Raw genomic sequence first — 27,535 nt, 5'->3', positions numbered from 1 at the left:
AAGTCCACACAAAGGCGAATGCCTCCATCCTTCTTCTGTGTCACTACTATAGGTGAAACCCATTCTGAGGAGTCAATCTCTTCAATAGTGTCCTTTTGAACAAGTTTTTTAAGTTCCTCTGAAACAGCTTCCCTGACTGAAAATGGTAAGCGCCGTAAGTTCTGTTGTACAGGCATCACATTATGTCGCATTTTAACTTTATGCACAAACCCATAAGCAGCGCCAAGTTTCTCCTCAACATGGTCTTGGGTCCCAGCTGAAACAGATGTCTATTCTGCAAGAGTGCTTTGCTGAGGAAGATCAATTTGTCCATTTACTACCCTGAGGTTTAAAGCAGCCAATAAATGTCTGCCAAGGATAGGAGTGACTTTGTGAACAATGTAGAACTCTGCAGTTACACAGCAATCACCAAAAGTCACTGTTGCTGGCAGGCAGCCACGTACTGGAATTTGGTTTTTCAAATAGCACACCAAGTGAAGTTTGGATTCAGTACCAGGCACATCTTTAAAGTAATGCAAATGGCTGGAATCAGGTAGTATAGATACTGCTGAACCAGTGTCCAACATTAGCTGAATAGGATGTGATTTGCCTGAAGGTGTGGCAGAAACATTTGCAGTGCACCTTATATGTTCTGAGTATGTGCAGTAGTGATTTTGTCTACGCTCAGCACAGTAACATCTGGTATTGTAACTGCATGCACTTGTTGATTGGACTGCCTACTGTGGCATACCTTAGCAAAATGCCCAATCTTTTTGCAGTGATTGCACTGAGCTACTTTTGCAGGACATCTTGCGTAGCTTGCAAGATGTTGTGAGGATCCACTTTTGCAGAAAGTGTAAAATATACGCTGCTCTTCTGCTCCAAGGCAGGGGATTAGCAGAGCACGCTTTCTTACTTCAGAAGTCTCTGTAGCACTGATTGCAAGCAGATAAGTCTCAAACATATGGATCCAGGCAGTAGAAGCAATTGGAGGCTCACCTGGGCTTTGCAGAAAGGGTGCAGGTGGGTTCAGAGGCAGAAGATCCATCCTCATCACCAAAATGTTGTATCATGCAAGCAAGTTACTAACAAACTTCAACAGGCCTTTCTTTAACAAGGGTGAAACCTCTTTATAAAGCTGCTGCTCCTCCCCTCTGTAGCTCTCACTCAGCCCTGGCTCATCTCCACCCTCCTCCTTCCTGTTTCCTGTGCTTCCAGACTCCCAATAGCCAGTGCTCCCAGTTCTAATAATTACAAGCAGCATCTAAAACACCACAATTCTGGTGCATACTCTATGCCACTCTGTCCCTAAGTAGTTTTCTTCTTTTTCAAGACCAGTTTCCCGGGAAGAACTCTCGCAGCTACTGCTCCTGGAGTTTAATTTACACCTTTTTGAAATAACTATAACTTATGAAACTCTGACTGTCACTGGGGGGAAATCAGACTGAAGATTTTTCTTGAATAGTTGGGTTATTATTGTAACTACTTAAAAGGTGACAGGATCTTTTCCTCAGTCATTTCCCTCCCCGCTCCCCATCCCCCGAAGTGCTGAAAATGTCACCCAGTGAAACGCAAGATCAGAGTGTCATTTAAGAACATGTCTCATTAGACACTCAGCTCCTGTTATGACCCTGTTAGATTGGTTGCTCCTGAGTTTATGAAAAATGAAATGTGTCACTTTTTCAGAGAAACTTTAACTACATGTTCCTTCCTCATTTAAGAAATGGATGTCAGGCACTTATTAAATTGGTAGGATTTGGCCTACTTCTCATCCAACTCAAATACTAGAGACCTAAAGAAAAAAGACAATTGTTGAAAGCAATCTTTTTCTTTTTTAACAAGCAGCATTTGTCATGCCTTGCAGACTTTTGAAGGCAACACCAACTATGATACACCAGAGCTACGGACTTTTGAACCTATAACAACCAGATTTGTTCGCGTCTATCCTGAGAGAGCCACACATGGAGGACTGGGACTGAGAATGGAACTACTGGGCTGTGAATTTGAAGGTAATTGCTCTGACAGAGATGAATGCATTGTATTAATTATTTTCATACAGATACACTCTGGCTTGGACTACTGCTGAGCCCAGTTGCTCCCATAGGAAGAGCAAGCGGGACTCTTGCTTCAGTGACTGCCATTAGTGCTGGTTTTTGACCCAGTCAGTGTCCTCACTGAGGACATTTAAATATGTTTGGGGCACTAAATATTCTTTCCACAATTCCTTTTGTGAAGCCTAGTGATGGTCTCGCTGTATAGGGTCTTCTCTTCCTTTAAGTGATCTCAGGATTACTTGTCTATTACACTAAATGGACAGGCAGCATTTTTCAGAGAGACCAAAGATGCTTCCCTTATCCCCCAAAGGGGTTTGCAATCAAAGTAAGCTATATGATATGACACAGGAAGAGTAGGCTTCTAAGAAAGCGGAGATGGATTTACACAATCAGATGCTGAGGACACTTGTTTCTGCAAGGTGAACATCATGTTACCCACTGTGGTAGGTTTGATAGGTTGGATGAGTGGCTGTTATTGGTTTTGTGTTTGTTTTTTTGCTAACCAAGGCCCCAGTTCTGCATCAGGAATTTAGAAGATAGAAGGCTAGTCCAAGCAAAATTGAGGGATAAATCCTTCAAACATGCCCTGCAGTATCACAATGGCTTTATTTCTATGACCAGTTGTTATTGAAAATAGCAATAGTCCAGAATAGATAAAACTTTGAATCAAGTTCCCTTTGCTGACTATGCTGAGCCAGCAAATAGCACCTGGCATAGCTACACACTCCCTTTATAAAATCTAAATCTTAAGGTTAAACAGTGCGTCTGTTGTCTAAGTTTTGTGATTTCCCAGTTATTATCCCTGTTTATTTGGTGTGCATTGGGTCTTAGATACATTTCTGGCACCTTGCACAAATCGCAGCTCTTAATCAAAGAAACAAAAGCTCAGACCTTTAATGGATAGGCAACACCTACCAGAATAGTATCACCCGCCATAAGCAAGTCAGGTGGCCAGCAGGGATTGCTGACATCATTAATGTATCGTATTTACATATATCTTTAAAACAATAATTCTCAGATCTAAAAACTGAGCAATAGCATTGAAAGTGATGCTTTACTGTCACTGTTATCCTGCCTGTATTTAGATGGTTCCTCTCCCACATGCACTCTGGTGGGAGCTCCCCATTTTTAATGTTTATTTGTGCAAACAACAAAATGACACTTAAAACAGTAATCAGAAGAGTGAATTAACATTTATTTTAAAATGTCAAGGATTAATATGTGCTAAGAAAACTTTATTGCAGGGCTACTCAACATGTGGCCTGCAGCCCATTTGTGTGCCTGCAGTGCAGTTTGGGTTTATGCAGGGCGCAACACACGACTCGCGGGTGGGATCCTTTGAACATGACCTCCACTGGGAACAGGCTCCATAATGGCAGTTCAATATAATGATATTCTGTTGATATGCACTTTAGTAGTTAAAATCTCGGACTGTCATTGCTCATTAAAAGTGCTGTCATATGGGTGGAAATCGGGTAAATATTGCATTTTATTAATATCCTCAGAACTGAATTAAATGGGTATTGTGTTGTATAGTCTTGCCTTAATCTTTGTGCAGCCAGTCCCCGAGTTGCAAACGGTCGACTTACAACCATTCGCAGTTACGACCAAAGCTGTCATAAATGGCGGACCCGGAGTTACAAACGTGATCTGCGCTTACGAACAGCATGGTCGCGTGTAACTCAATGGGGTCAAACTTACGAATAAACCAAGTTACGACCAATTGCTTGGTCCGTAACCTGTTTGTAAGTCAGAGAAAAGCTGTATTCATGCCCATCAGTGTCAAATAAGCTATTTGCATGTATATTAGCATGTATATGCAACTTAAGTTGCGGCCCTCACCATGTGCTGTGAGTATCATTGTGGCCCCCGGGGCTTCCAAAGTTGAGTAAGCGCTGCTTTATTGCATAGAATTTAGGAAAGGAGGACTAACTCCAGATCAGCATAATCCTAAACATCAAACTGTGTCATAACTGATGCTGGAGCTAAATGGGAACAAGGGATCCTGAAGATAAATCCTATGATCAAGCTAGGGCAGGATCCTGCTGGAGAGTCCTGCTGGGAACTCATGGAGGAGCACATTTAGCTGCTGCACAGAAAAAGAGCCAAATGCCCCCCAGACTAACACATGCCGCTGGTGATGTGTATGTGCTCGGACAGCAGAGTCCTGGGACTGCCTCTCTAATGAGAAATCATGCATGGCTGTGGTGCATAGGCCTACACGGCAGTGGCCTCTCCTGAATGTGAAGTGAATACTCTGTGGGAAAAGGGCTTCTCCCTCTTCCCCTTTCTTCCCCTTCACACAGGCTTCTGCACATGCCCATGTTCCACTGCACAAAGCAACTTAATATGGCCCAGAGCAAAGCCTCTAGTGAACTATGTGAGTATGCACCAGTCATGCTGCTCCTTTTCAGCACATTCCCTCTCACTGCTGCATCCACCAACACCCTGCTCTGTAGGAAAAGGTTGGCTCTTGTACCAAATACAACATTTCCTCTGGTCCCCTCCCGTGTGTCCTGCCCTCTACTCTGCCAAGGTTTCACCCTTCATTAATAGGAGCATATCACTCATCAAATTGTAAATAATAGAAGGATGTTGCTATGATTAAATCCCTCATTCCCTTCCAGCACTTCAGATCAAACACTCTTAATGAGAGGTGAAAGAGGGAGGCATGAACAGATCATAGCAAGGAAACTCAGGGGGATTTTTTTCACCTACCATAGCACGTGGCACAATATTCTTTGTTCATCAATATCGCACATCTTAGATTATGACAGGTCTCCGGAACACATTTTAATTGAGTAACCCTGGGATTTTGTTTCAGCACCTACATCAGTCCCTACCACTACAGAGGGCAATCCTGTGGATGAGTGTGATGATGACCAGGCAAACTGTCACAGCGGAACAGGTGATGACTACCAACTGACAGGTGCAGAAACCATCCTCATTCCATTGCAGCCTCATTTTAGATTATCTTGATCACCAATTACCAGCTAACTGTCTGTCTTGATTGAATCACTCATGTTAAATGGACATTGGTATGCAGTTTCTATTGTCTGCACTGTCACAACAGAGGCATCTGCAGTTTATATGTGACAATACTTTTGATTGTTTTCTCCACTGTGTAATTTTTGAGGCAAACAATAGTGATTAGCAGGCAGATAGGGCATTTTTGGACCAAGAATTGCATTTAATCAAATGCCCTATTTAACTTTCCCTCAGGAAAAAAAAAATCCCAGACTGACCTTTAGAAGGAGGTTTATTCTGACTTTAAGGGGAGCCCACAATGAGGGTAGAGCATCAAGAGGCCTATTTTCACACTTCTTTTGTACTCTTGTCATCTAGGCAGGATTCCCCGTACAGCTGCTGCCCTTTCCAAGGAGGCCATTGGGTAAATAAACTCACACACAGAGATCCACCTTCTCCACCGCCCTTCCAACACAGTCATACAGAAGGTGACATGCCCCACCAGCATGGAGATTGGTGGGCTAATATAGGAATAGATGGGATGTTTATGTTTCTTTTTTTATCTTGTGCATAGAGCCCTCTTCTCTTGGCAAAAGTTGGCCCTTAGGTATTTTTCTGGGGCTTACATATCCCAGAGGATTATGTGACTGATTTATTGGAATAGGCCCTCAGGTAGCAGAAATGTACATCTGCACTAACAGGACTAATTTTCATACAAACTGATATAAGCTATTTCACTATCATTCCCTTTTATGATTCGCCTACTAAATGTACATTGTGTCCTATATCCTTGGGGTTGAGAGCACTTTGGATAACCGTAAATAGTGGGAGCCCCTGTAAACGAGAAAAGATGTAAAAACCTGCACTTTCAGCATACAGCTCCTTCTGAGCCTTCACTGTATCTCCTGTAAACACTAGTTGTAAACAGAAGGTTTTATTTATAGTTTAAAAAATACAGCTCATCTGAGAAGTGACACTGCACAGTCACAGTCCCTGCTTTTCAAATCACAGAATCCCAGCTGATTTTTATTCTTTTGAAAATAGACAAAGCAGTGAATCTGAAATAAAAAAATACTGTCTGACTGCTAAGTAGTTCAGAAAGCTTTCAGCATCAATAAACCTTTGCAAACACATATCTCCAGAGCTGATTCAAACAAATCTGTGGCCTTCTGTGAAGACATTCCATTGGGACCCCTAGTTGCTAAGCTCACAATTTAGGAGCAGACCGTGAGTGACACAGGTGCCCAGTCTGTGCACTGAGGGAAAGAAGGAATGACCAAAAACAGACTCCTTGTTCAATCCCAGTAATATACAGTCCCTGCTCTCCAGGGAGCAAGGAACTGCAAGCCAATATACCTCTCAGGGCAGAAGGGTATGAAGTCATGGCCCCAACCATCCACACTGGCCAGCAGGGAGCAGTCAGTACCATCCAACACAAAGATGCAGCTTTCTGTCTTCCCTAAAGTGCCAGGCCACTGCAGGGAGGGAACAGAATTAGGTCTCCTGGTTCCCAGTCCAGTGTCCTATTTCCACTGCCCTGTACTGCCTTTTTATATACAACTTTTTCAATAAAGCTTTCAGTAAAAGAGTTCTTGTGCAAGAAGCTGCCAGTGTAGACATAGCCTCAGATTCTAGCTCAAAACCAGCTGAGCTGAGTTTTGAGGTGAACACTTCTCACAATTTAGGTGTAAGACAATGCTGGGGAAGGCTGCTATAGTTGCTGGAAATGTACTTGGTTCCCTAACTGATTTGGGAGGCAGAATAGTATGGATGAGTTAGCACAGAGGTAGGTTTTAGGAAGTTCTTAATCCTAATCCCCAGCTCTACTACTGATTTGCTGTAAATTACTTCATTTCTCTGCTTGATTTTCACCATTCATAAAATGAGGACAATCACAGTGTGTGTTGTGAGCATAAATTAGTGTTTGTAAAGGGTTTCTTAGATATGAAATTCTACATATATGCTGCTTTTATTGTATTTTCTGTAATTCTCTTGCTGGTAAAGGAAACCCAATCTCTCTATATGTATGTGTGTGTGTGATTTATTCATGCATATTCACATATTTATGTGCTTAGCCAGACATACATCTCAGCAATATTTTACATGTATATTTAGAAACTTCCTAATAATCATTGTGCCTTACTGTCCTGTTTCATGTGTTATACCATGTATACTTTATTTTTCAGGTGGTACTACAGTGCTGACTACAGAAAAGCCGACAGTAATAGACAGTACATTACAGCCAGGTAAAAAAATAAATCTTCTCATTAAAAACATAGTAAATTCCTTACCCCATCTCATGCCAAAGACAAAAATAATGAATTGCAGCAGTTCCTGGCTTTCTATTACCTAAAAGTCTCTGAAGTAAAGACGCATCTGGTCTCTGACCTTTGTACAGTAAATATTTAACTCCTTTCATCCACATGTATATGCAGTAGACAACAAGATTTCCTTCTGCAAATGCCTAATGGTAACAATAGTAGTTATAAACTAAACTAACTTAATCACACCACAAATTCCCTTTAAATGCAGCATATGCATGACACAGTGTGTTTGCAAACTCCAAAGGAAAAAACAAACAGACACAAAGCAGATTCACTATTGACATCCTTTGCAATTCTGCAAAGCCAAGACAAAGTTTGCCAGTTTTCTCCACCACAGAGTTGGCAAGCTTACAATATTATTTTCTAGCAAGCACTCTCAAAATGGAGTTATATAAGCTACTACCATAATCTTGCACTAAGAAGAAAGGAACTGTCTCTGGCAGCAAGTCATCTTTCCTTAATCGATACGATAGCTAACAATCTTTCATTTGCCACTCTCCCCTCACTCACTTCATATGCCAGGTTTCAACAGCATTTGAGTTCTGGTCATTTTTAATATCCTGTACAATTTAAAAAAAAACAAACAAACTCCTAAAGTATAAACAGCAATTCTAAATGCTCTGCATTAATAATTGTGGGTTGGGGAGGAGGTCAATGTTCAGTTACTCCCATTTCCTTTAGTAAAGTGCAGCCAGGCACAGTCTCTGATGTAATTTATGAACAGGGTGTGTATGTGTATACACAAGTGTTTCCTCCACAATAAAACACTATCAGGCATTGCTTTAAGCAAAAAAGAATTGTGTTAATAATTAAAATGTTTCTTTAAGGACATTGTTGATCTGATTAAGAAACAAAATTGACTTAGTTTAGAATTAGTTTCTATTCTTAATTTCTGAATTCCCATGCTGCAGCGGTGACAACTTTCCCCTACTTCAGAATGTATGGCTCTTGTCCTAAACATTTGTTAGCATGTATTATTCTGAGAATCACCCTGCTTTTGAGTCCAGATGGGTGCTCAAGACAGAAAACTCTGTCTCTCTGCTCCTGTACCACCTTCACTGGAGGGAACAACCAGCTTGCAAATAGAGCTAGTCAGTAAAAGCTTGACAAAGCAGCTATCCATCAGAAAGCGCTGTTCTGTCAAAATCAAAACACTTAGTGACATCGTGGCAAAGTTGTCACCATTTTGTTTTTGTAGTTAAAAAAATGGGAGGGGTGGAGGATTCCATAACATCCCATTAGGACATGTTCAGAATAAAACATTTTGCTTTTTCCTTTCTAACATTTTTATTGTCTATTATTTATTGTAACAAAACATTCCAACCAAGCCAACGTGATTGTTTTTTTTACTTTGCTTTCACTGAGAATTTTGATTTTTTTTATTTTGTGCCAAATTGGAATGAGAACAAATTTGGAAATCTCAAAATCCTCCATAAAATGGAATTTCCACTCTGCATACAGCTCCACTTGCAAGTGATGCTGACTCTTGTTGGCATGGTTGGAGTGTTCCATAATATGACTGACTACTTTTGACAAGTACAGGGGAGAGTTTCTCGGGATCTCTTTATTGTCTTTCTGTAATTCCCCTAGCACTGCCTTTACCTGCCTTGTGATGAGCCAGCTTTTTTTCCAGCTAAAGACATTGATCTGAGGCACCCTTTTGAGTTTGCCAATGTTATTTCCCTGCATTGTTCAGTCAGAGTCACTTGTGTCTCCAGGCACTGCTTCCTCCCAGGACATAAGGAATAAATTCTGATCCCAAACTCCAGCTCTCCATGTGGCAACACATTGCAAAGCCTGATAGACAAAGGCATCCAAATAAATTAGTGATGGCCCCTGAAAAATATTGATAAATAAAAACAAAAGTTCCAGAATTTTTGCACTGCTTCAGTGCAAGACATCCTTTTAAAGGGCCAGCCAGCTGAGCATACTCGCTAACACTGGGGAATCCTCTAGTGACATGAAGCCAATATATGTGGGTTTGCACCCATTCCTTCTGTCATAAGGATCAGCATAAGGCAGAAAGGGAATGAGTGAGTTTGGGCAGGACAGGATCAGGCAGAGTATAAGATCCCTAGCCAGATCCCCAGCCTCTGTAGCTGCTGGTTGCAGCAGTGTAATTTAAACTAGCCTTGAAGCCAGTCTAATCTATTCCAGGGACCTTTCTTTGGCCTCTACTGACCATTGGGGAAGTGGCATAGAGACACCTCTCTCCACCTTCTCTCCTCACCTCCCCAAGTGTCAATTCATACATATGACTGAGCCCTCAGATTCAATCCTGGTTCTATTTAAATCAATGCATCTTTTGCCATAGACTACTGGCTATGTCTGAGGCTATGTCTACACTACAGAGTTTTTGCAGAAAAACAGCTGGTTTCTTTCCGCAAAAACTCATGGAGCATCCGCACCTTAAGCGTATAAATCGAAAGATCAGAACGGCTTTTGCACAATTGGTAATCCTTATTGTATGAGGAAGAACACTTTTTTGCGCAAGAGCTCTTGTGCAAAAAGGCATGTGTGGATGGAGAAGTGGGGGTTTTGAGCAAGAAGAGGGAAGAGAAAAAAGCACAGGTGCCCTGGTGGCCATTCTGTCCATAGCAATCACTGCTTACTTGTGAGAGAACATCCAGGCAGTCTGGACGCTCTCTTGTGCAAAAGTGCATCACTTTTTCGATGTGTTTTTGCAGTGTGGATACTCTCTTGCGCAAGACGTTTTTGCAGAAGATCACTTCTGAAAAAAGCTTATTGCACAAGAAGGTTGCAGTCTAGGCGTAGCATGAGAGTCTTGAGGAAGTTAGAAAAAAGAGTAATATTAAAAATGTTTTAATGTTTGAACTTTCTTAGGAGAAGATCTAAACTGCTTGTAAAACTTGAAAAGTATGGAGCCACCCACACACCTGCCAGTGACAATCCTTCCTTCACTTGACAAATGCTGTTCCTGCACCTTGTCCATCCAGCTTTTTTTAAACATGCTTTTTTCAGTAGCAAGGAATTGATTGGAAGAGTGGCATGCTCAACTCTTCCCTATTTATACATAAACCAAGCTGTGCATTTGCATTATATGTGCTCAGCAGGTGTAACTCAGGAACATCAATACATCTTGGCTGCGTCTAGACTGGCATGATTTTGCGCAAATACTTTTAATAGAAAAGTTTTTCCGTTAAAAGTATTTGCACAAGAGAGCGTCTATCCTGGCATGTGCCTTTGCGCAAAAGATTTGCTTTTGTGGAAAAGCATCTGTGCCAGTGTAGACGCTCTCTTGTGCAAGAAAGCTCCGACGGCCATTTTAGCCATCGGGCTTTCTTGCGCAAGAATACTTGCTTAAGAGGGCTTATCCCTAAGCGGGAGCGTCAGAGTATTTGCTCAAGAAACACTGATTTTGTACATTACAAAGTCAGTGTTCTTGCGCAAATACTCGCAGCCAGTGTAGATAGATGGCAAGATTTTGTGCAAAAGCAGCCACTTTTGTGCAAAATCATGCCAGTCTGGATGCAGCCCAAATGTTTTGTTTCGTGCAACTCTAAAATCTGGTTTACAGAAGATACTTTAAGGGAAACAATGGGGTTAAAGGCTATGACAATAAATACTTTTAAGATAATGTGTCTGATTCTCTTTAGACTAAAGCAGCTTTACACCACTATAGTACTGTAAAAGAATCTTAAAGTGTGTGAAAATATAATTTACACACAGTTTTAGGCTGCTATACACTGCCAGAATGGTAGAAAGTCCCTTCCTGTAAACGAGAAACAGGTCCATTATGTCAGCATTGGAGTGGTCCAATTCTGTTTATAAATTCCCATTTTAATGTTCAGATACTTCTCATAAACAGTATATATGAAGAGTTTTTCTAGGTCCTGAATGCCAGCCTGATCCTTCTTGCCTCCTGTTTGTGAAACTGTAGAAATATGTCAGGCTGTATCCAAGAAAAGATAAATTGACTTGCAAGAAACTCACCCAGCTCGATTTTCAAATGACTAGCAGTAATGAATACAGCTGTGAGCAAGATGTAGCCTAGAAGTACAGCCATTGGCTGTTTTCTAAAAAGGAGAAATTGATTTAATTCCATACCACATAAACCCACATTTTTGAAGATTGGGGATTTTGCCACATATAATAAATTGGTTTAATTACATACCACATAAACCTTCATTGTTAAAGATTGAGGATTCTGTTGCACATAATCAATTCATTCTAGTACAAACGCCCAGATATGCATTTGCACTAAGGCCACTTTACTTCATGCTGTTGATAAATAGCAAATATAATGATTGCTTAACTGATATTGAGAGGATCACTGTAGTCCAGTGGCATTGAGCCAGTGCCGCAATGTCTGCATTTCCTTTCTCCCACCTGCCAACATAGGGTACCTATGGGAATGTCTGTTGTTTACCTCTAGCTACTAGAACACCTTTGTAGGCCCTTTGACAGCATGATCTAGTGCAACTCTACACTGGGTGCTCCTCAGCCAAGTCTATAGCTAAAATATCAATTTCTCGTGTTATGAGCCTTTTTTAACTCCTAATCTCCTAATGCCCATTCTTTCACTTTCACATTAAGGTGTTTTGTAAACATGCTGATATGTCTTGCCTTTCCCTCACATTACCGCTCTGTTTTTTTCTGAAATAAGTGTTAGCACCAGAAGAATTTTTGAGAAAACAATAAGGACAGCACATTTTTTTAGTATTAACTAATTTTTGCTAGACCTACTGTTATCCGGTAGTGGTGTAAAATCCTGATTAATCAGTTAACCGGTTAAATGTTAGGTTAGTCTCCACTGGTTAACCAGAACCAGTAAGCATCATCAGTTAACCTTTCATCATTCCTGTTATTTTGTTCCCTGTTCCTCGTCTCCTTTCTTAGGTAAACAGTCCCAGTCTTCTCAGTCTCTTTGTATTTGTTTGCACTATGTGATAGCTTCAGATCAATGTGCTGCATCTACCACAGTTTTCCTGTAGTATGGTTTGTATGTTGTGAGGGATGTCACAAGCTTTGGTGTTCATTAAGGTAAAGGTCATTTGAGAGTTTTTCTACTTTTTTTAAAGTCCTAGTTTATGGATGTGATGTCACAACCATGTGATACGACTGTCTCTTGAATCATCTTTTAACTGCAAAAGGACATATTTTGCTAATCTAAAGACTTTTATATCATGACTTTCTTCCTTCAAAACTTCTGTTGACTTTTGAGTGTCTCCTTTTAGGCCCTAATTCCTTTTATCTTTACTCAGGGCCCCACTGTCTGTAGGAATAATTAATGGAGGGGAAGGAAACTCAGTTAGTTTCATTTTGTGGAGTTTCTTTTTCTTTCCTCGGGGCCAAATGGTTTTGCTCCTTCAGACTTTGGACCTTCACAGTCCAAACAAAGCCTGGGGGGGGGGGGGAGCTACCAGAATCAGGAATCTTTCTTGCCTGTCTTCTACAATCCAGCACTGTTATTTCTTCATGGACCCTTTAGGAGCCATTGGTCCAAGGGTTCCCCAACTGAAATTGCCTCCTGTACCTTTCAACGGGGTGGCTCATATAAAAAGGGGGAACTCAGTAATATCTCAGGTATTGCACTGTATTTGCTTTGCCTTTCCGTGAGCGTTAGAGAATGAAAAGGAGCCCAGCTCAGGACCCAAAGTTGATATTGATGGGAGAATGGGATAGAGATGTGAATGACTAGTCAACTATCTGATAAGCAAATGTGCCATGTGGAGCCTGGGGCCAGACCCTGGGCTCCATGTGGTGCTACCACTTTGAAATGCTGGTCCTGGGCTGCATGTGGCATTTCAAAGTGGCAGTGCTGTGTGGAGCCTGGGGGTCTGCCGCTTTGAAACACCACATGCAGCCCAAGGCTAGCAGGGAAGTCCCAAGCTGGCCGTGGGTTCCATGCGGTACTGCCGCTTTGAAACACCACAGAGAACACGAGGTTAGCGGGGGACTGTTTGAGTCCCCCACTGGCCCCATGCTCCCCACAGCACTTTACCCTTTGAAGTGTAGTAATAGCCCTTGGGCTGTTGCTACACTTCAAAGGTGGCGGTGCCCTTATCGACAAATCAAATAGTCGATGCAAATTGCATCGACTATTCGATTAGCCAATTAATCTAAATTTAACATCCCTAGAATGGGGCCCTCTGTTCTTATCTGCAGAAAACTTTCACTGATGTTAACTGAAATTTTTCCTGAACAAGGACTGACTCAAAAGTGAGTAATGACTTCAGGATTTGGCCCTCTGAGAAGTCGTGTTGTTGAGAGTGGGGAATTGTTCAACTGTGAGTTTTCATTGCTTCAGACGAACCTCTCTTCCAAAGAAGACAGAATGTAACAGATTTAGAAACAATTTTTGGAAACCAGAAATGCAAAGAATTCTACCCTATCTTTTGTATAATCTATTCATTCAAATTCCAATTTCCATTGAAAACTATGTTGTATTAAGCCTTCAGGCAGAGTTGAAGGGAACCTGAAAACAAGATATGATCTCATCTTGACCATACTAAACCGCATAATACGAGACTTCCCTTTTTTTACACTGAATTTGTGGGCAATGGGCCACATTTGTCTTTCCATTTTTGAATTGTCCATTTCAATGCTGCCATCTTGTGGGCTAAATTGTTTGAAAGATGCTGACATTGTTTGCTATTAAACCTATGAACTGTTTAATTGCCAAAAAGCTTTTCCTACAGAGTTGTATGCTGTGTTGTTATAGCCAGGTTGGTCCCAAATCTTTTCATTTGTATTTTTAACTTGTTGTTGTTGTTACTCAAATTTTATTGTGCACTATTATACAGATCAAAATGTTTTGGCATGAGCAAGTAGCAAAAATTTCTGACAATTGGAACAGACTCTTCTTTGAGCCACAACTCTTATAACAAAAGTTATTTGATAATGTCTAGAAGAGGAGATGAGTTAATCAGATCACATAAATTCAAAGGCTGTGTCTACACTGGCATGAATTTCCGGAAATGCTTAAAACGGAATACTATTCCGTTTTCAGTTTTTCCAGAAAAGGAGCGTCTACATTGGCAGGCTGCTTTTCCGAAAAAGCCCTTTTTCCGGAAAAGCGTCTGTGGCCAATGTAGACGCGCTTTTCCGGAAAAGAGCCCCGATCGCCATTTTCACTATCGGGGCTTTTTTCCGGAAAAGACTACTGGGCTGTCTACACTGGCCCTTTTCCAGAACAGTGTTCCGGAATAAGGACTTATGCCCGAGCGGGAGCAGAATAGTTTTTCCGGAATAGTGGCTGATTTTGTACAGTAGAGCATCATTGCTTTTCTGGAAATTCAAGGGCCAGTGTAGACAGCTCGCAGCTTATTCCGGAAAAGCGGCTGATTTTCCGGAATAAGTGGCCCAGTGTAGACACAGCCAAAGTGAATAAATTCTTTCTATCTATCTATCTATCTATCTATCTATCTATCTATCTATCTATCTATCTATCTATCTATCTATATCAGAACAGCTAAAAACCTCATACCAGTTCTGTAGCTCTCTTCAGAGGCATAGATAAATCCTTGAATTTTTGATGAATTAACCAAACCAAATCTCCATGCAGTTCACTCATCACTAATTAAGAAATTCTCATTTTGTGGCTTTGGCATATGACTCTCAAGTACATTTTTAATACAAATATCATTATGAATAATAATGTGGGTAGGCAGAGAGTTGGCAGTTACCATGTATATGCTGTTGAAATAAATCATTCTTGCATTTTAATGTAAAGCCATTGGCATAACTATCTGTAGGGCTTAACTGGCCTAAGATATTACTACACTACGAGTTAGGGGTGTGATTCCCATGCTTGTGTATACAGTACAGGAAGCCAGCATAAGTATAAATAGCAATGTAGCCACCAATGTACTTGCCATGCCTCCACCAGTGCCATCGGGGTTTCATTGCTATTTATTCTCATGCTAGCTCACTGAGGAGTACCGAAAAATCAAATTACACCCCTAGCTTGTAATCCCCTCATCAAATCACATCCCTAGCTTCTAATGTAAATGTTGCCTACAAAGCCCTGTGTCGGTGCATGTGGAAGAACCATGCTGCAGCTGGATTCCCAGGTGGAACTGTGCAGCAGGTGCTCCATCACCCTATCCTCCACATTTCATGGAGCCTATGCTGCTTACTGGTCTCTCATCCCAGTCCTTTTGTTGAAGAGACTAGCACCAACACATAGATCAGTGGATTTATTCCCCAGCCACATTGTGGTTGGCTCTTTTAAATGAGCAAGGTTCCTTGCTATAGTCTGACCCATAAAAACAGGAGAAAATAGCTACATAATTATTGGCATTAACTCACTACTTAAGCCAGTGGTCCCCAATGCGGTGCCCGCAGGCGCCATGGCGCCCGCCGGGACATTTATGTATGCCCACCTAGCGCCTCCCCCGGGCATATGTGCAGCCCCCGAGTACCCGGCAAATGCGTGGTGCTGTCCTGGGCACATGGCGCATGCGCGGTCCCTGCCCCGGGCGGCCCAGCAGCCCCGTGCGGTGCCTGCCACCCAAACATCTCAGAAACCCCAGCTATTTCACAGAAATTCTGATCTGTAGGGGCTTCTCATAATATCTAGTAGAAATGGTTACTCCATCAGCTATTCAAGGTAGGTGGTTGTTGTTGCTTAAATAAAAAAATCAAAGTTATATTGATAAATTATATCATTTTTCTTGCTTCATCTTGCCATGTTCCTGCAGGGTTGCCAGCATATGGTTTCAACTGTGGATTTGGCTGGGGATCCCACAAAACTTTGTGCCACTGGGAACACGACAGCCAAGTGGATTTAAAGTGGTCAGTTCTGACTAGCAAAACCGGGCCTATTCAAGACCATTCAGGTAATCCTGAGTTCATGATGAAATCACTTTTCATGGAAAATGGATATTTGTTTAGTGCCAGAGAATCTTCCAGACTGTATGACTTTGTTGTATCAAGCGAAGTAACCTACATTCTAAAACATGTCTTTTCAGGAAGGCTGTGGCCTACTTAACCCAAGCCATGACTTACACTCATGGTCTCCAGAGTATGATACTGCCTCCCAAAAGCAGTGTACCTTTTTTATAGGAAATGAAGACAATAATCACTCCCAATTCCCCCAGATGATAACTTACCTATGGGGCACTAAGATGTCAAGTGACTACAGCAATACTCTCCCATCCAGTCACTCACCTGTAATTGCTATTTGACACCTTATATAATCATGAATGAATACTTAGGCATTCTTGTTAATATTTATGGGTATATATCTACCAGAGGAGCCATATGTAAGATATAATTGTAACTTCCAAGGCTTCTTCAAACATCCACCCACCTCAAATGGTATCCCCCCTCCACACATGTGGTTCCTCCAAGCAATAACACTCAAGGAACTGATTGGCTGGTGCTAAGAAACCGTTTTCCAAGAAGTGTCTCCTTACTTGAGTTTCAGCCTAGCAGGGTAAAGAATACACACATGAGCACCAGAGAAGGGAGGGCATTTCATGACCTGCCCATCTTTAGTTTTAGTGTTCTCTTTTTATATGTGTAGACTAATTAAATGTACTCACAATGAATTCTCCCTTTCCACTTTTGCAGCCCCTTTGCCTAATGAGAATGACAAGGAAATTAGATAAAATTGGACTCCTTAAATTCTGAGACACTTTCAATTGAATCTTGAGACAAGTACTGTAGTTTTAGAAAAAAAACTTAAAATACTTTGACTATAAATGGCACTGTACAAATAAATGGCATCAAATTAACTATACGCAGTTAACTGAAATGAAGGCTGTAATGGTAGAAAAATTGATGCAAAGTAAAGTTAAATGGCTCAGTAAGATCTGACATTGAAAGGAGGTTAAAAGCTACGTTAGCCAGAGACTGACAAAATCTAAAAGGCATGCATAAGTAAAGCTCTAATTAAGACAACGAAGACAGAGTTCCTGACCCAGCACTACAATAATATTCTGGAAATGAGAAATATATGCACTTTGCTACCAAAGATTATGGAGGCTAAACTTGTCTTCAGTCTAGAGCTGAAAAAATGATATTTCTTAAATGAGATTGTGTTATTTCCACAAAATTCTGCTATTACAGAGACTTTTTTATTTCCAGTAGCTAGCCTTGAGAAGTTTCCATGTTGGTGTCCTGAAGGCCATTTCCCTCCCTCCTACTGCATCACAAAAAAAGATTTCCTACATTTCCTTTCTGACTCATAGGTGGTTTCCCCCCTGCCTTGCTTGCCATCTAGTAAGCAGCAGCTACAAAATGGTTATGTAGGCAGATTACTATCGAGCAGTGTAGCTCCACAGAACTACAGTGCTCAACAAAGCTGATCAGTATCTGAAGTCACAAAGTTAGGCAATGTTTATTCTAGAGATCTTTATATATTGTGAGAGAAATGTTTGGCCATTTTGAGTCACATTCTGCTCTCATTTTCACATGTATATATCTGGAGTAACTCCACTGAAGTTATTTTCACTTCAGGAGCCCCCACCCTGAAGCAAATGTTTTAAGACTGCAAGGCCATGACTTCAGCATACACATGTAGTATGTGAGCCTCATCTGAATAAGTCTTTGAACCTCCATATTATATTTTGGACTGACTTGGTTTTCCCAACCTAGTCATTATTTTAACTCTTTAGTCATTTCCCTTCACTACCTCCCTTGCCCTCCCCCCCCAATCTAGGGTTTCCTTATCACCACCCTATAGACATACTTGCACATGTATATGTTGCAGTTTGAACAGAAGGGAGGACTGGGAAGAACATTCAGACACAGAAATCTTTGCCTGGGAAGCTTAACAGCACGTCACTGCAGTGAGAATGACTCACATTATTTTCTTATGGTTCATCCTGGCTCCTGTGCAGAGCTCTTCCAAAGCTCATTCGGTGGTACATCCCCTTTACACTGGGTATCTGACTGAACACTGATGAATCTATCAAAGTAGAAACACCTCTTTGTCACATTAGAAAGACCAGTTCTCTCCCTGCCAGGGGCGGCCCGTGAGCCTAAGCAAACTAGGCAGTTGCCTAGAGCGCCACTGGCCCGGGCACCTGATGATGACATCATGGCCATGCAGGCGGGAGCACCGATCGCACTGCCCGCCTGGGGCACCAGCTGCTGCAGCCAACCTCTGGCCACTCCTGCTCCATGTAATTGTCTTTAGCCCCTGGTTCTCACTCTGCTCTTCCTTCTTCCTGGTTCAGCTTTTATTGTCTCCTCCCTCGCATATTTCCAAGAGTGGAGTGGCACAACTGGTCTGCCCCCATTGGACCAGTTTGGAACTACATTACAACAAATCAACAAAACACTCAGTTGCTACAACCTTAGAATTATTTTCTTTTGTTTAAAAACCAGAACTGTGCTCAGGCACAGATTACCTAATGACAGGTGTTATTAACAGGTGTTAAACCTGTTGTTGTTCCTTTTCTCCCTCCTATATTCAAAATCACTTTGTACTAGTGAGAGTAAAATGCCACTTGCATCTCTTCAATGTTGAGAACTTCATCTGCAATCACAATGCATTGTTACCTGATTTCAGGATGTGTTTTATTGTCCTGCCACCTGAGACATTTGTAGGAATCTATTTTAGAGGTTTAAGGATTATGAATCAGATCCTCGTTTGGTGTAAATGGATATAACATGACTGACATCCATAGAGATTTTCTGATTCACATCAGCTGAAGGTCTGATCTGATAACTGTGTATGTGTATAGACTAATTGTTGTTGGATGGAAATTTAAATTCTTTGTTGGTTGGACATTACAAGAAACATACTGGTAAAATTTTGTTACTGCAACTGAACAAAATTTATACGTTCTCCTCCCTTAATGTCATTAAGACTGGGATTCCTAAAGAAGCATAAGAGTACATCTACACTATACGATAAGGTCAAATTAAAATATGCAACTTCAGCTACATTAATTACGTAGCTGAAGTCAAAGTACCTTAACTTGACTTTTGGCACTGTCCACACTGCAGGAAGTCAAAGGGAGCACATTCTATCTTCACCTTCCCTTATTTTTCATGGAAGCAGGACTACTGGCATCGACTGGAAAACCCTTCTCAGTTCAAATTAGTGTGTCTTCACTAGACCCACTAATTCAAACCCTGGAAGATTGACAGCGGCAGCTTCAATCTTCTCTGTAGTGTAGACATACCGTAAGTGAGTAAGGCACCCAAATCCTAAAACAACTAACTCACTTGCACTCTTTGGAAATCCCAGCCACATTTTTGATATTTTGTAAGACTATCTTACACAAATATATTCAACCAAAATGCATCCCTGCAATCAACCAAGTAATTAGAGAAATCAATTTGTCAAAACATTATTTATTGTGGATTCAGCTTTACATTGAATCATTTCTGCAGTAATGTTTGTATTTCAGTTCCTGATGTCTATCAATAGTTATTCAAAATGATTTTATACTTCTATGTTTGTCCCATCTTAAAAAAAAACCTGCAACATTTTTTAAAAAGTAGCCATTCACACAGTAAATGTATGGCAAGCCAAGACATACTTATTCCTAGCCCTAGCACTATGGATATCTCTTGTTAGTAGGCACACACTGAAATACAAAACACTCGTTGTAATAAGCCATGTTTTAATTTCCTTTTCTGAACAATTGCGAGTGACCTCTGCATGCCTCAGCAGTGAAAATCAACCATGGTGCTATGGTTCAGTTCACTATCAGACTTACTCATCATGGTGAATTACAGAAAGTCATCAGCAGTGATTTACAACTAACAAACATTGCTACTGCATTTTTTAAAATTCCTGACATAATTACTCTGTCTAGCTCAACACTGTGACTCTTGACAGATAAATGTGGAAGAGGACAGAATGATTTGGAATATTGTGGTTTGTTAGACTAACAAAAAATGAAAGTTGGTCACTGTTTCTAATACAGTGTTATTGTGACACAGGCGATGGCAATTTCATTTACTCACAAGCTGACGAAAACCAGAAAGGCAAGGTTGCACGGCTGCTAAGCCCTCTGATTTACTCTCAGAACTCTGCACACTGCATGACTTTCTGGTATCATATGTCTGGGCCCCATGTTGGCACCCTGAAGATCAAATTGAGATACCAAAAGCCAGATGAATATGATCAGGTTCTATGGACACTGAGTGGACATCAAGGGAACTGCTGGAAAGAAGGACGCGTCCTTCTTCACAAGTCTGTGAAACATTATCAGGTAAGATTGGTTGGATTTGTTCTGGGGTAACAAAGCCAAGGTCTGAGAGACTGTGCTGGCTATATTTCATATGAGAGAGTAGAAAATGTCAAGGATCAATTTTTGTAGATAGTATTGTAGCTGCATATGGGATGTTATTGCTGTGACAATAATAATAGTGGCATAGTTCATGGGATTCTAGAAGACAGTGAAACAAGCAATTTGTTGCAGAAGGCAAGATGAACTGCTTTACAATTCATCTGTCACCTTTTGTAAACCTTCAGACTCACTAAGTCTATTGTTCACTTAGAAAAGGTGTGAAATTACATAATGCAATATTGTCATTCAACAAATATTGACTAAAAACAAGCAAAGTGTATGCACGTGTGACATCATGTGAATTTAAGCTTGATGCTTTTTTAAAATACTAATTGAGAATTCCTGAACATGGTTACTGGGCATTTATACTAATGCCAATGTGAAATTATCTGATTTTGTCAGGTTGTTGTCGAGGGAGAAATTGGAAAAGGACATGGAGGAATTGCTGTAGATGACATTGATATTGACAACCGTATAGCACAAGAGAATTGCCAAAGTAAGTATAACTAGCGGGAAACCACAAAAGTCTCATCCAGAACAGTATTCATTCTGCTCTAATGGCTGTTGTTTTGCTAAAAAAAGGGTTATATCATGCAACTGATTTCTTTATTGAATATAGTGAGATTTTTGCACTCTAAACAAGGTTATGATGTAGCCTACTGCCTCAGTCTTTACTTAGGCAAAACTCCCAATAAATTCAAGGATGGCAGGATCAGCAGCAAGATGGTACATGCCTCCATCTTGGATAGACTAATTCTGAAATACCAACATCAAACGATACAATCATACAATCAAACCATACAACCAAAGAAGGGGAGAACAACCATACAATCAAAGAAGACAGAAATTAAAAGGCATTTTAGATCATCATGCTAATATTTTGGGCCCTTTTGTTCTTATTCTTATTGCTGTTCAGAATTCTAGTCGTTTTAGTATGATCAGTGAATTTCATGAACATGCTGTTTACTCCTTCTTCTAACTCATCAGTTCATATATTGTAAAGACTGATTCTCACAGTGATCCCAGTCCAGCCCTACTAATCATCTTCCCTAAAGCTTAATGCATTTTCATTCCAATTTATTTATAGTATTTTAGTCAGTTTTCAAAACACATACTTAATGTTCCTGCCAATGCCAATATGAATTAATATTTATGATAAGATTTTGCAAAGCACTGTACCATATGCTTTATGAAAATCAAGATATATCACATCTGTCTTGGCCCTTTCAATTGCTAAATCTATAAGTCAGCAGTGGTTGTACCCAGTTCCTCTAACTACCTCCTTTTAGAGGTGTGGAATATTGAGTGATGTAAGAACATAGCACATTCAACCTCTTGGTGGGATAAGAGGATAGTTATATCTGGGAGCCTCTGGACAATTCAGACCTTTAATTCCTGATCAGTCTTTAGATAATCCATTCATTAATAATTCCATGGATAGAGCATTCTGAAGTTACTCTGGCTGCAATTCCAGCTGCCCCCATGTTGTTGTCTTAAAGAGCCTTAAGTAATTGCTCTACCCATAGGGGATGGGGCATAGAACCCCAGACCTTGAGCCCCAACATCTGTCATTTGAGCTAACACCATAAACTACAGTAGGCTCTTCTCCTCTGTGTCTATTAGCAGGGGACAAAACTCAGTTAGCATGTTAGACATACATGCGGTAGATTCACTGTGGCTTCATTTCAAGAGGATGGGGCAGGATTTGAGGAGCTATATACTCCCAAACTAGTGTGGAATCCAGTTGTGTGAGACATGCTGCACAGTGTCATGCATTGTTGTTTGGGACAAACCAGCAACTTCCCCCATGTTAGGCAGTACACTAGAACAATAAAGCCAAGCTGTACAGCAGCTCCTATCTCACACTGTAGGCTTAGGGAGGATAAATCCCTAGTTCCCTGAATATACACACAGTTTAGTTATTCAAGTTGGATGCTGGTCAAGTGATTTGGATCTTTGAGTTCAAATCAAGAGCCTGATCCTGAAGCCCTTCTGCACACAAGTAGTCCCTCTGCAGTCAGTGGAACTACTCGTGTGATTAAGTATTACTTCTTTGATTAAGGGTTGAAGAATTGGACACCAAAATTGTAAATACGATGAATGAGATGCTAATTTCTCATACTGATTTCTCTTTCCCAGACATAGAAAACCCCTGCTGATAACTCTAAAACTGTGCCAAGATTGGGCGGAGGGGAGTTTTTAAACCTTTCTTTTTCCTCCGTTAATTTTCAGAACCCATCGTAATGAACAGCTCTGTCAAGCTGACATAATGATACTCTGACACAGAAAAATCTGTAATACCATTATTGCCAGCATGAGAGTCAATCAGTGTTTGTAACCCTAATAATCAATGTCATTTCTCTTTGCTTCATTAGAATCAACTGATGTGGAGAATGAAATAGATGAAGAAGACTCAGAAATTAATCAAACAGGTAAAAATGGTCTTGTTAAAGTGGAATAAATTAAAAGACATATTTTCATGTGAATTTGAATATTATCATCCTATTTCACTAAATTAAATTCTATAATCATATACAGTATTGAATATTTATGATTTATCTGTAGATGCCATTTATATTTTGCATAATATAAAATATACCTAATACATTTAAAGAGGTTTTAAATAAGTATAACTAATAAAAGAACGTAAGATTGTAAAGAACAGTAGCATAAAGTGGTACATCTCTCATTCTAAAGCTCACAATATCACGATATAATGCAAGCCTGGTTAGAATTTTCCTGTGTATAAGCGTTCTCTAATGCAGTAGGAAATAATATAATTTATGTTCATGCCATACACAGGTAATTAGGCTCAAAAACTCTCCTGGTTACTAACTTCTCTCAGTGCACTGAAAATGTAACTTTATGACCAATCTCCCAAAGCAGTACAGTTTTCTTCAGCAGTAATAATGATAGTTCTAAATCTGTTGATCCCTCAACATATTTATTAAAGGTATCATAAGTGCCATATTATCCTGATAATAGATAGCCCCAATATGCTCATATTTTGCAGTCAAAGAGACTAACCTACTTCCACTGAATTCAATAAAAGTGTTACTATTGATTGAAATAATGGAAGCAAGATTAACCCAGAGATCTTTCAGTTTTTATGATAAAGTTAGTAGGTTTTATAGACCCATCATATCTCTGTGATAAATCCAGATAGAGATGGGGAAAGTCGCTGTGCCATTAACTGAATATTTTACTTAAGGAAGCAGAACAAATTCCCCTGCCAAGTGCTTTTTCTCTGGTACCTGTCTCAGAGCCTGATTCTGATCTCTGGAAGCCAAAGTAGTTGAATTTTATAAAGTGACAAAATACTGATGAAAGGGTCCAAGAGAACACTATCTTCTTGACACTGGATACCAGTAACACCCACTGCCTCACTCAAATTTTGAGGGAGAAAAATAAGACTCTCGGAACGTCCACACAGCAGGGCAAAAGTCGAATTAAGCTACAGAACTTCAGCTATGTCAATTGCGTAGCTGAAGTTGAAATGGCTTAATTTGGCTGTTGGCGCTGTCTACGCAGCAGGAAGTCGAAGGAAGAGCACTCTTCTTTCAACTTCCCTTACTCCTTGTGAAATGAGGGTGACAGGAGGTAAAGTAAAAAGTCCTCCAGCTCGCCATTATTTTGAAATAATGGCTTGCAGTGTAGACCCTCTCTTTGTTACTTAGGAATAATGTCAGTTATTCCAAAATAATGCTGCTGTGTAGATGTACCCTCAATGAGCAATAGCAAACTCAGAGATAAAGAGTACAACTTGAAATAGTATCAACCAGGGCCATTTTGTAGATTTTACCTTAAAATTATTGTCCCAAAGAAGTCGAGTTTTCAAACTATTCATTGAGTTTTGTCAAAATCTAGCTATTCTTCCTCCAACCCTCACTTCTATTCACAAAATAACCAGTGCATTCTAAGCCTCATTATTATATTCAGTCCTGGAATTATTTATTCTATTTCAGGGTTTACTCCTCAGAATCCTGAGAATGAAGACCACTACAATGATAATGTCGCCAGGAAGCAAGGCAATGTGCTGAAGACCCTAGATCCCATTCTTATTACTATTATAGCCATGAGTGCATTAGGGGTACTTTTAGGAGCCATCTGCGGAGTGGTCTTATATTGTGCTTGTTGGCACAATGGAATGTCAGACAGAAACTTATCTGCACTGGAGAATTACAATTTTGAACTTGTGGATGGTGTAAAATTAAAAAAAGATAAACTAAACACACAGAATTCTTATTCGGAAGCATGAAAGTAAAAAGTGACTTAAGAAGTTTCAAGAGAATTGGAATGGAAGGACATATCTTGATTGTGCTGGGGAACTGTCTATCTTCTTTTACTGTATAGGCTGAAAAGTGCGTTGACGCTGAGCCAAGCTTTTCTCAGGAGCTTCAATGAGTGTAACTGATAAACATGGACAATAATCTGTGTTAATCTGAATCATGTACAGTCTGCTTTTCCTGTTGGTTTTATTTGGAATAATCAAATGCTGGTGTTGAGACCAAGTATGATTGACTTATAGTTCATTTTGTCTTTCTTTTTTTCCTTCTCTCTTGTTTTTCTTTTATGGGTAGTTTTATTTTTATTGTACAAAATCCAAGATGCTGTCACAAAGTGTATTCAGTGGGGTCCTTTTGGTGGACATGCTGTCTGTAGCTCAGTGCCCCGAAAATATTGGAGTAATGGCAATTTAGTGGACTCCTGCACCCGTATTTTGTGTATAATTGCTCGTGTTGTGCGTAGGCAAAGAAGGGGTAGGGTGTTTTTGAAAAGTACTATAGCATCAGTACTGATATAGTGTGTCAGCTCTGTTTATGAAGCAATACGGTCAAATTTGATTGATGTTTTTCAGTGTTGTACTAAACTTTGTGCTTGTGAATTCCATACAAGAATATGTGCCATCATCAGACACAACTGGCAACCGAGTGTACTGCCTAGAATCTAAACAAAAAGTCCGTGGCACTGGCTAGTGTATGTCCTCTCAAGTGCCTTTTTGTTTGTACTGCTTCTCATTGTGTTAACATTAACTACAGCGCTGTTTCCCTCCAGCTAAAGCCCTTGTCTTTAATCATACTCTGGTGGCTCACTGACTAAAAAGAAAGTATATTTTAGTGTAGAAAGTAGCCTCAGAAAGGCAAGGGCTAATCATATTTGGCAACTTAGCTTGATTGTTCTGCTTTCTGTATTTCAATTTCATGTCTCTTGACCCTTTTGTATAAAGCTGCAATATTCCCTTTTATCATTCTTTCATATAGAATGTATTTTCAAATGTAAGCTCGCTCTTTCTCTCTCTCTCTCTCTCTCTCTCTCTTTTTCTCTGAGTAGATTGCATAAGCATTTGCCATTGTAAAGGAAAGAAAATTGCAGCTTTAAAACTTGCTGGTAATGGCAAAGGATTTTACTAGACTTTGTGTTAAAAAAACATAAGGGAAAAATTTAACTCTCCAAAGTCGAGCTTTGGGTTTCTTGTTAACAGCATAAAGTGACAGTATCCTTTTTCCTTAGTCATGAAATATGTCTTTTACCCAATCCAAGATGCCTATTAATAGACAGTTAAGTTGGGGAAATGATTAAGAATGTCTTAATTGAAAGACCACCCCCAAAACAAGAAACATTCCTCTCCCTAGGTTCTAATCTCCCCTTGAAGTGGGTGTATGTATTTGTGCTAATCAGAGTTATCCATGGATACTGAGGGCAAATAAGATCCCACACTGTACATAGAACATGAGAACTTAGACCAGGTTATATCAAATAGTGTCTAGGATCTTTTGGCTGTTGGCTACAAGTAAGTAAGCAACACTCTTTATAGTGCACACAGCTTTCTGGTAGCCTCATCTGTTTGGAAGTAGTGATAGATACAGCTGGTTGAATAATGTAAAAAAAATATTCACAAAACTGTTCTGCAATTAATAGCAACTTATGCAGCTGGTCCAAGAAGATACAAAGAAATTTGTTATTGAGGGCAAGATTGGCACTGCTCTTCAGTATCCAGGTAGGGGAGTAAGGCAAGCAAATACCATCCTCATAGCCCGTTCATGGCTGGGCTAATCACCATTCCTGATAGAAGTGGGCAAGCTCTTCCTCACAAGCAAGTGTATGAAGAGTGGTGAAGAGGAGTGGCAGTGGGCAGAACTTTGATTTGATATTCCCTTAATGTACCATCCAGTGGAGATATTTCAACACGAAGTGTGGGGAGAAGTGAGTGCCAGTAAAGCACTGCAGTAATTTGCTTCCTCCTTGGAGCAAAGTGGAACCAGGGAAAGAATTGTGAATTTTATGACCTGTATTTCTTTCCCAATGCTGCTTCTACAGGGCAGCTATGCAGTATCTCCATGTCTGTACTAAGTAGGGCCTCAATCTAACCCTGAATAATCTAAGTGATAGATTTAATCAATATTCATCAGATATATGGTTCCAAGTATATTATTCAACCAGTCTTAATGAGATCCCAGAAAGTCTTGCAGAAAATCCATGAGTATCCTGGTAACAGGGCAGTGGGGATGAGAAAATATAAGTATTTTATGATCAGACAAAGTAAAAAAAAAAAAAACCCCTATTAGTTACTCATGCTATGAACTCCTTTAGGAACATACAAAAGGCAGAAAGCCCTCAAAAGGTAGAGACTTAGGGTGTGTCTAGACTACATGCCTCCTTCGACGGAGGCATGTAGATTAGCGAGATCGGAAGAGGGAAATGAAGCCGCGATTAAAATAATCGCGGCTTCATTTAAATTTAAATGGCTGCCCCGATCTGCCGATCAGCTGTTTGTCGGCAGATCGGGGGAGTCTGGACGCGATGCCCCGACAAAGAAGCCTTTCTTCATCGACACAGGTAAGCCTCGTGAAACCAGGTTTACCTGTGTCGATGAAGAAAGGCTTCTTTGTCGGGGCATCGCGTCCAGACTCCCCCGATCTGCCGACAAACAGCTGATCGGCAGATCGGGGCAGCCATTTAAATTTAAATGAAGCCGCGATTATTTTAATCG

At 40.4% G+C, this 27,535-nt stretch overlaps 1 protein-coding gene across 3 annotated transcripts in view; it reads left to right on the top strand.

Annotated features, from left to right (window-relative positions):
- Window positions 1–27,249, top strand: part of NRP1 (neuropilin 1) — a 168,718-nt gene extending 141,469 nt beyond the window's left edge. For 2 of the 3 annotated variants that reach the window (XM_089776768.1, XM_075922674.2), the window contains 8 exons: window positions 1,844–1,988; window positions 4,858–4,962; window positions 7,187–7,246; window positions 15,991–16,128; window positions 20,195–20,466; window positions 20,947–21,040; window positions 22,920–22,976; window positions 24,510–27,249. In XM_089776768.1, coding sequence (XP_089632894.1) covers window positions 1,844–1,988; window positions 4,858–4,962; window positions 7,187–7,246; window positions 15,991–16,128; window positions 20,195–20,466; window positions 20,947–21,040; window positions 22,920–22,976; window positions 24,510–24,802 — 1,164 coding nt within the window. In that variant the 3' untranslated portion in view covers window positions 24,803–27,249. The remainder of the gene's footprint in view (window positions 1–1,843; window positions 1,989–4,857; window positions 4,963–7,186; window positions 7,247–15,990; window positions 16,129–20,194; window positions 20,467–20,946; window positions 21,041–22,919; window positions 22,977–24,509) is intronic. The other variant, XM_006120737.5, reaches the window with a different exon arrangement.
- Window positions 27,250–27,535: the final 286 nt, after the last annotated feature.

Source organism: Pelodiscus sinensis, chromosome 2 (assembly GCF_052426305.1).
Source record: "Pelodiscus sinensis isolate ZL-2025 chromosome 2, ASM5242630v1, whole genome shotgun sequence".
Taxonomy (NCBI): Eukaryota; Metazoa; Chordata; order Testudines; family Trionychidae; genus Pelodiscus; species Pelodiscus sinensis.
The sequence above is the reverse complement of the archived record's forward strand: the minus strand, read 5'-3'. Positions and strand labels throughout refer to the sequence as shown.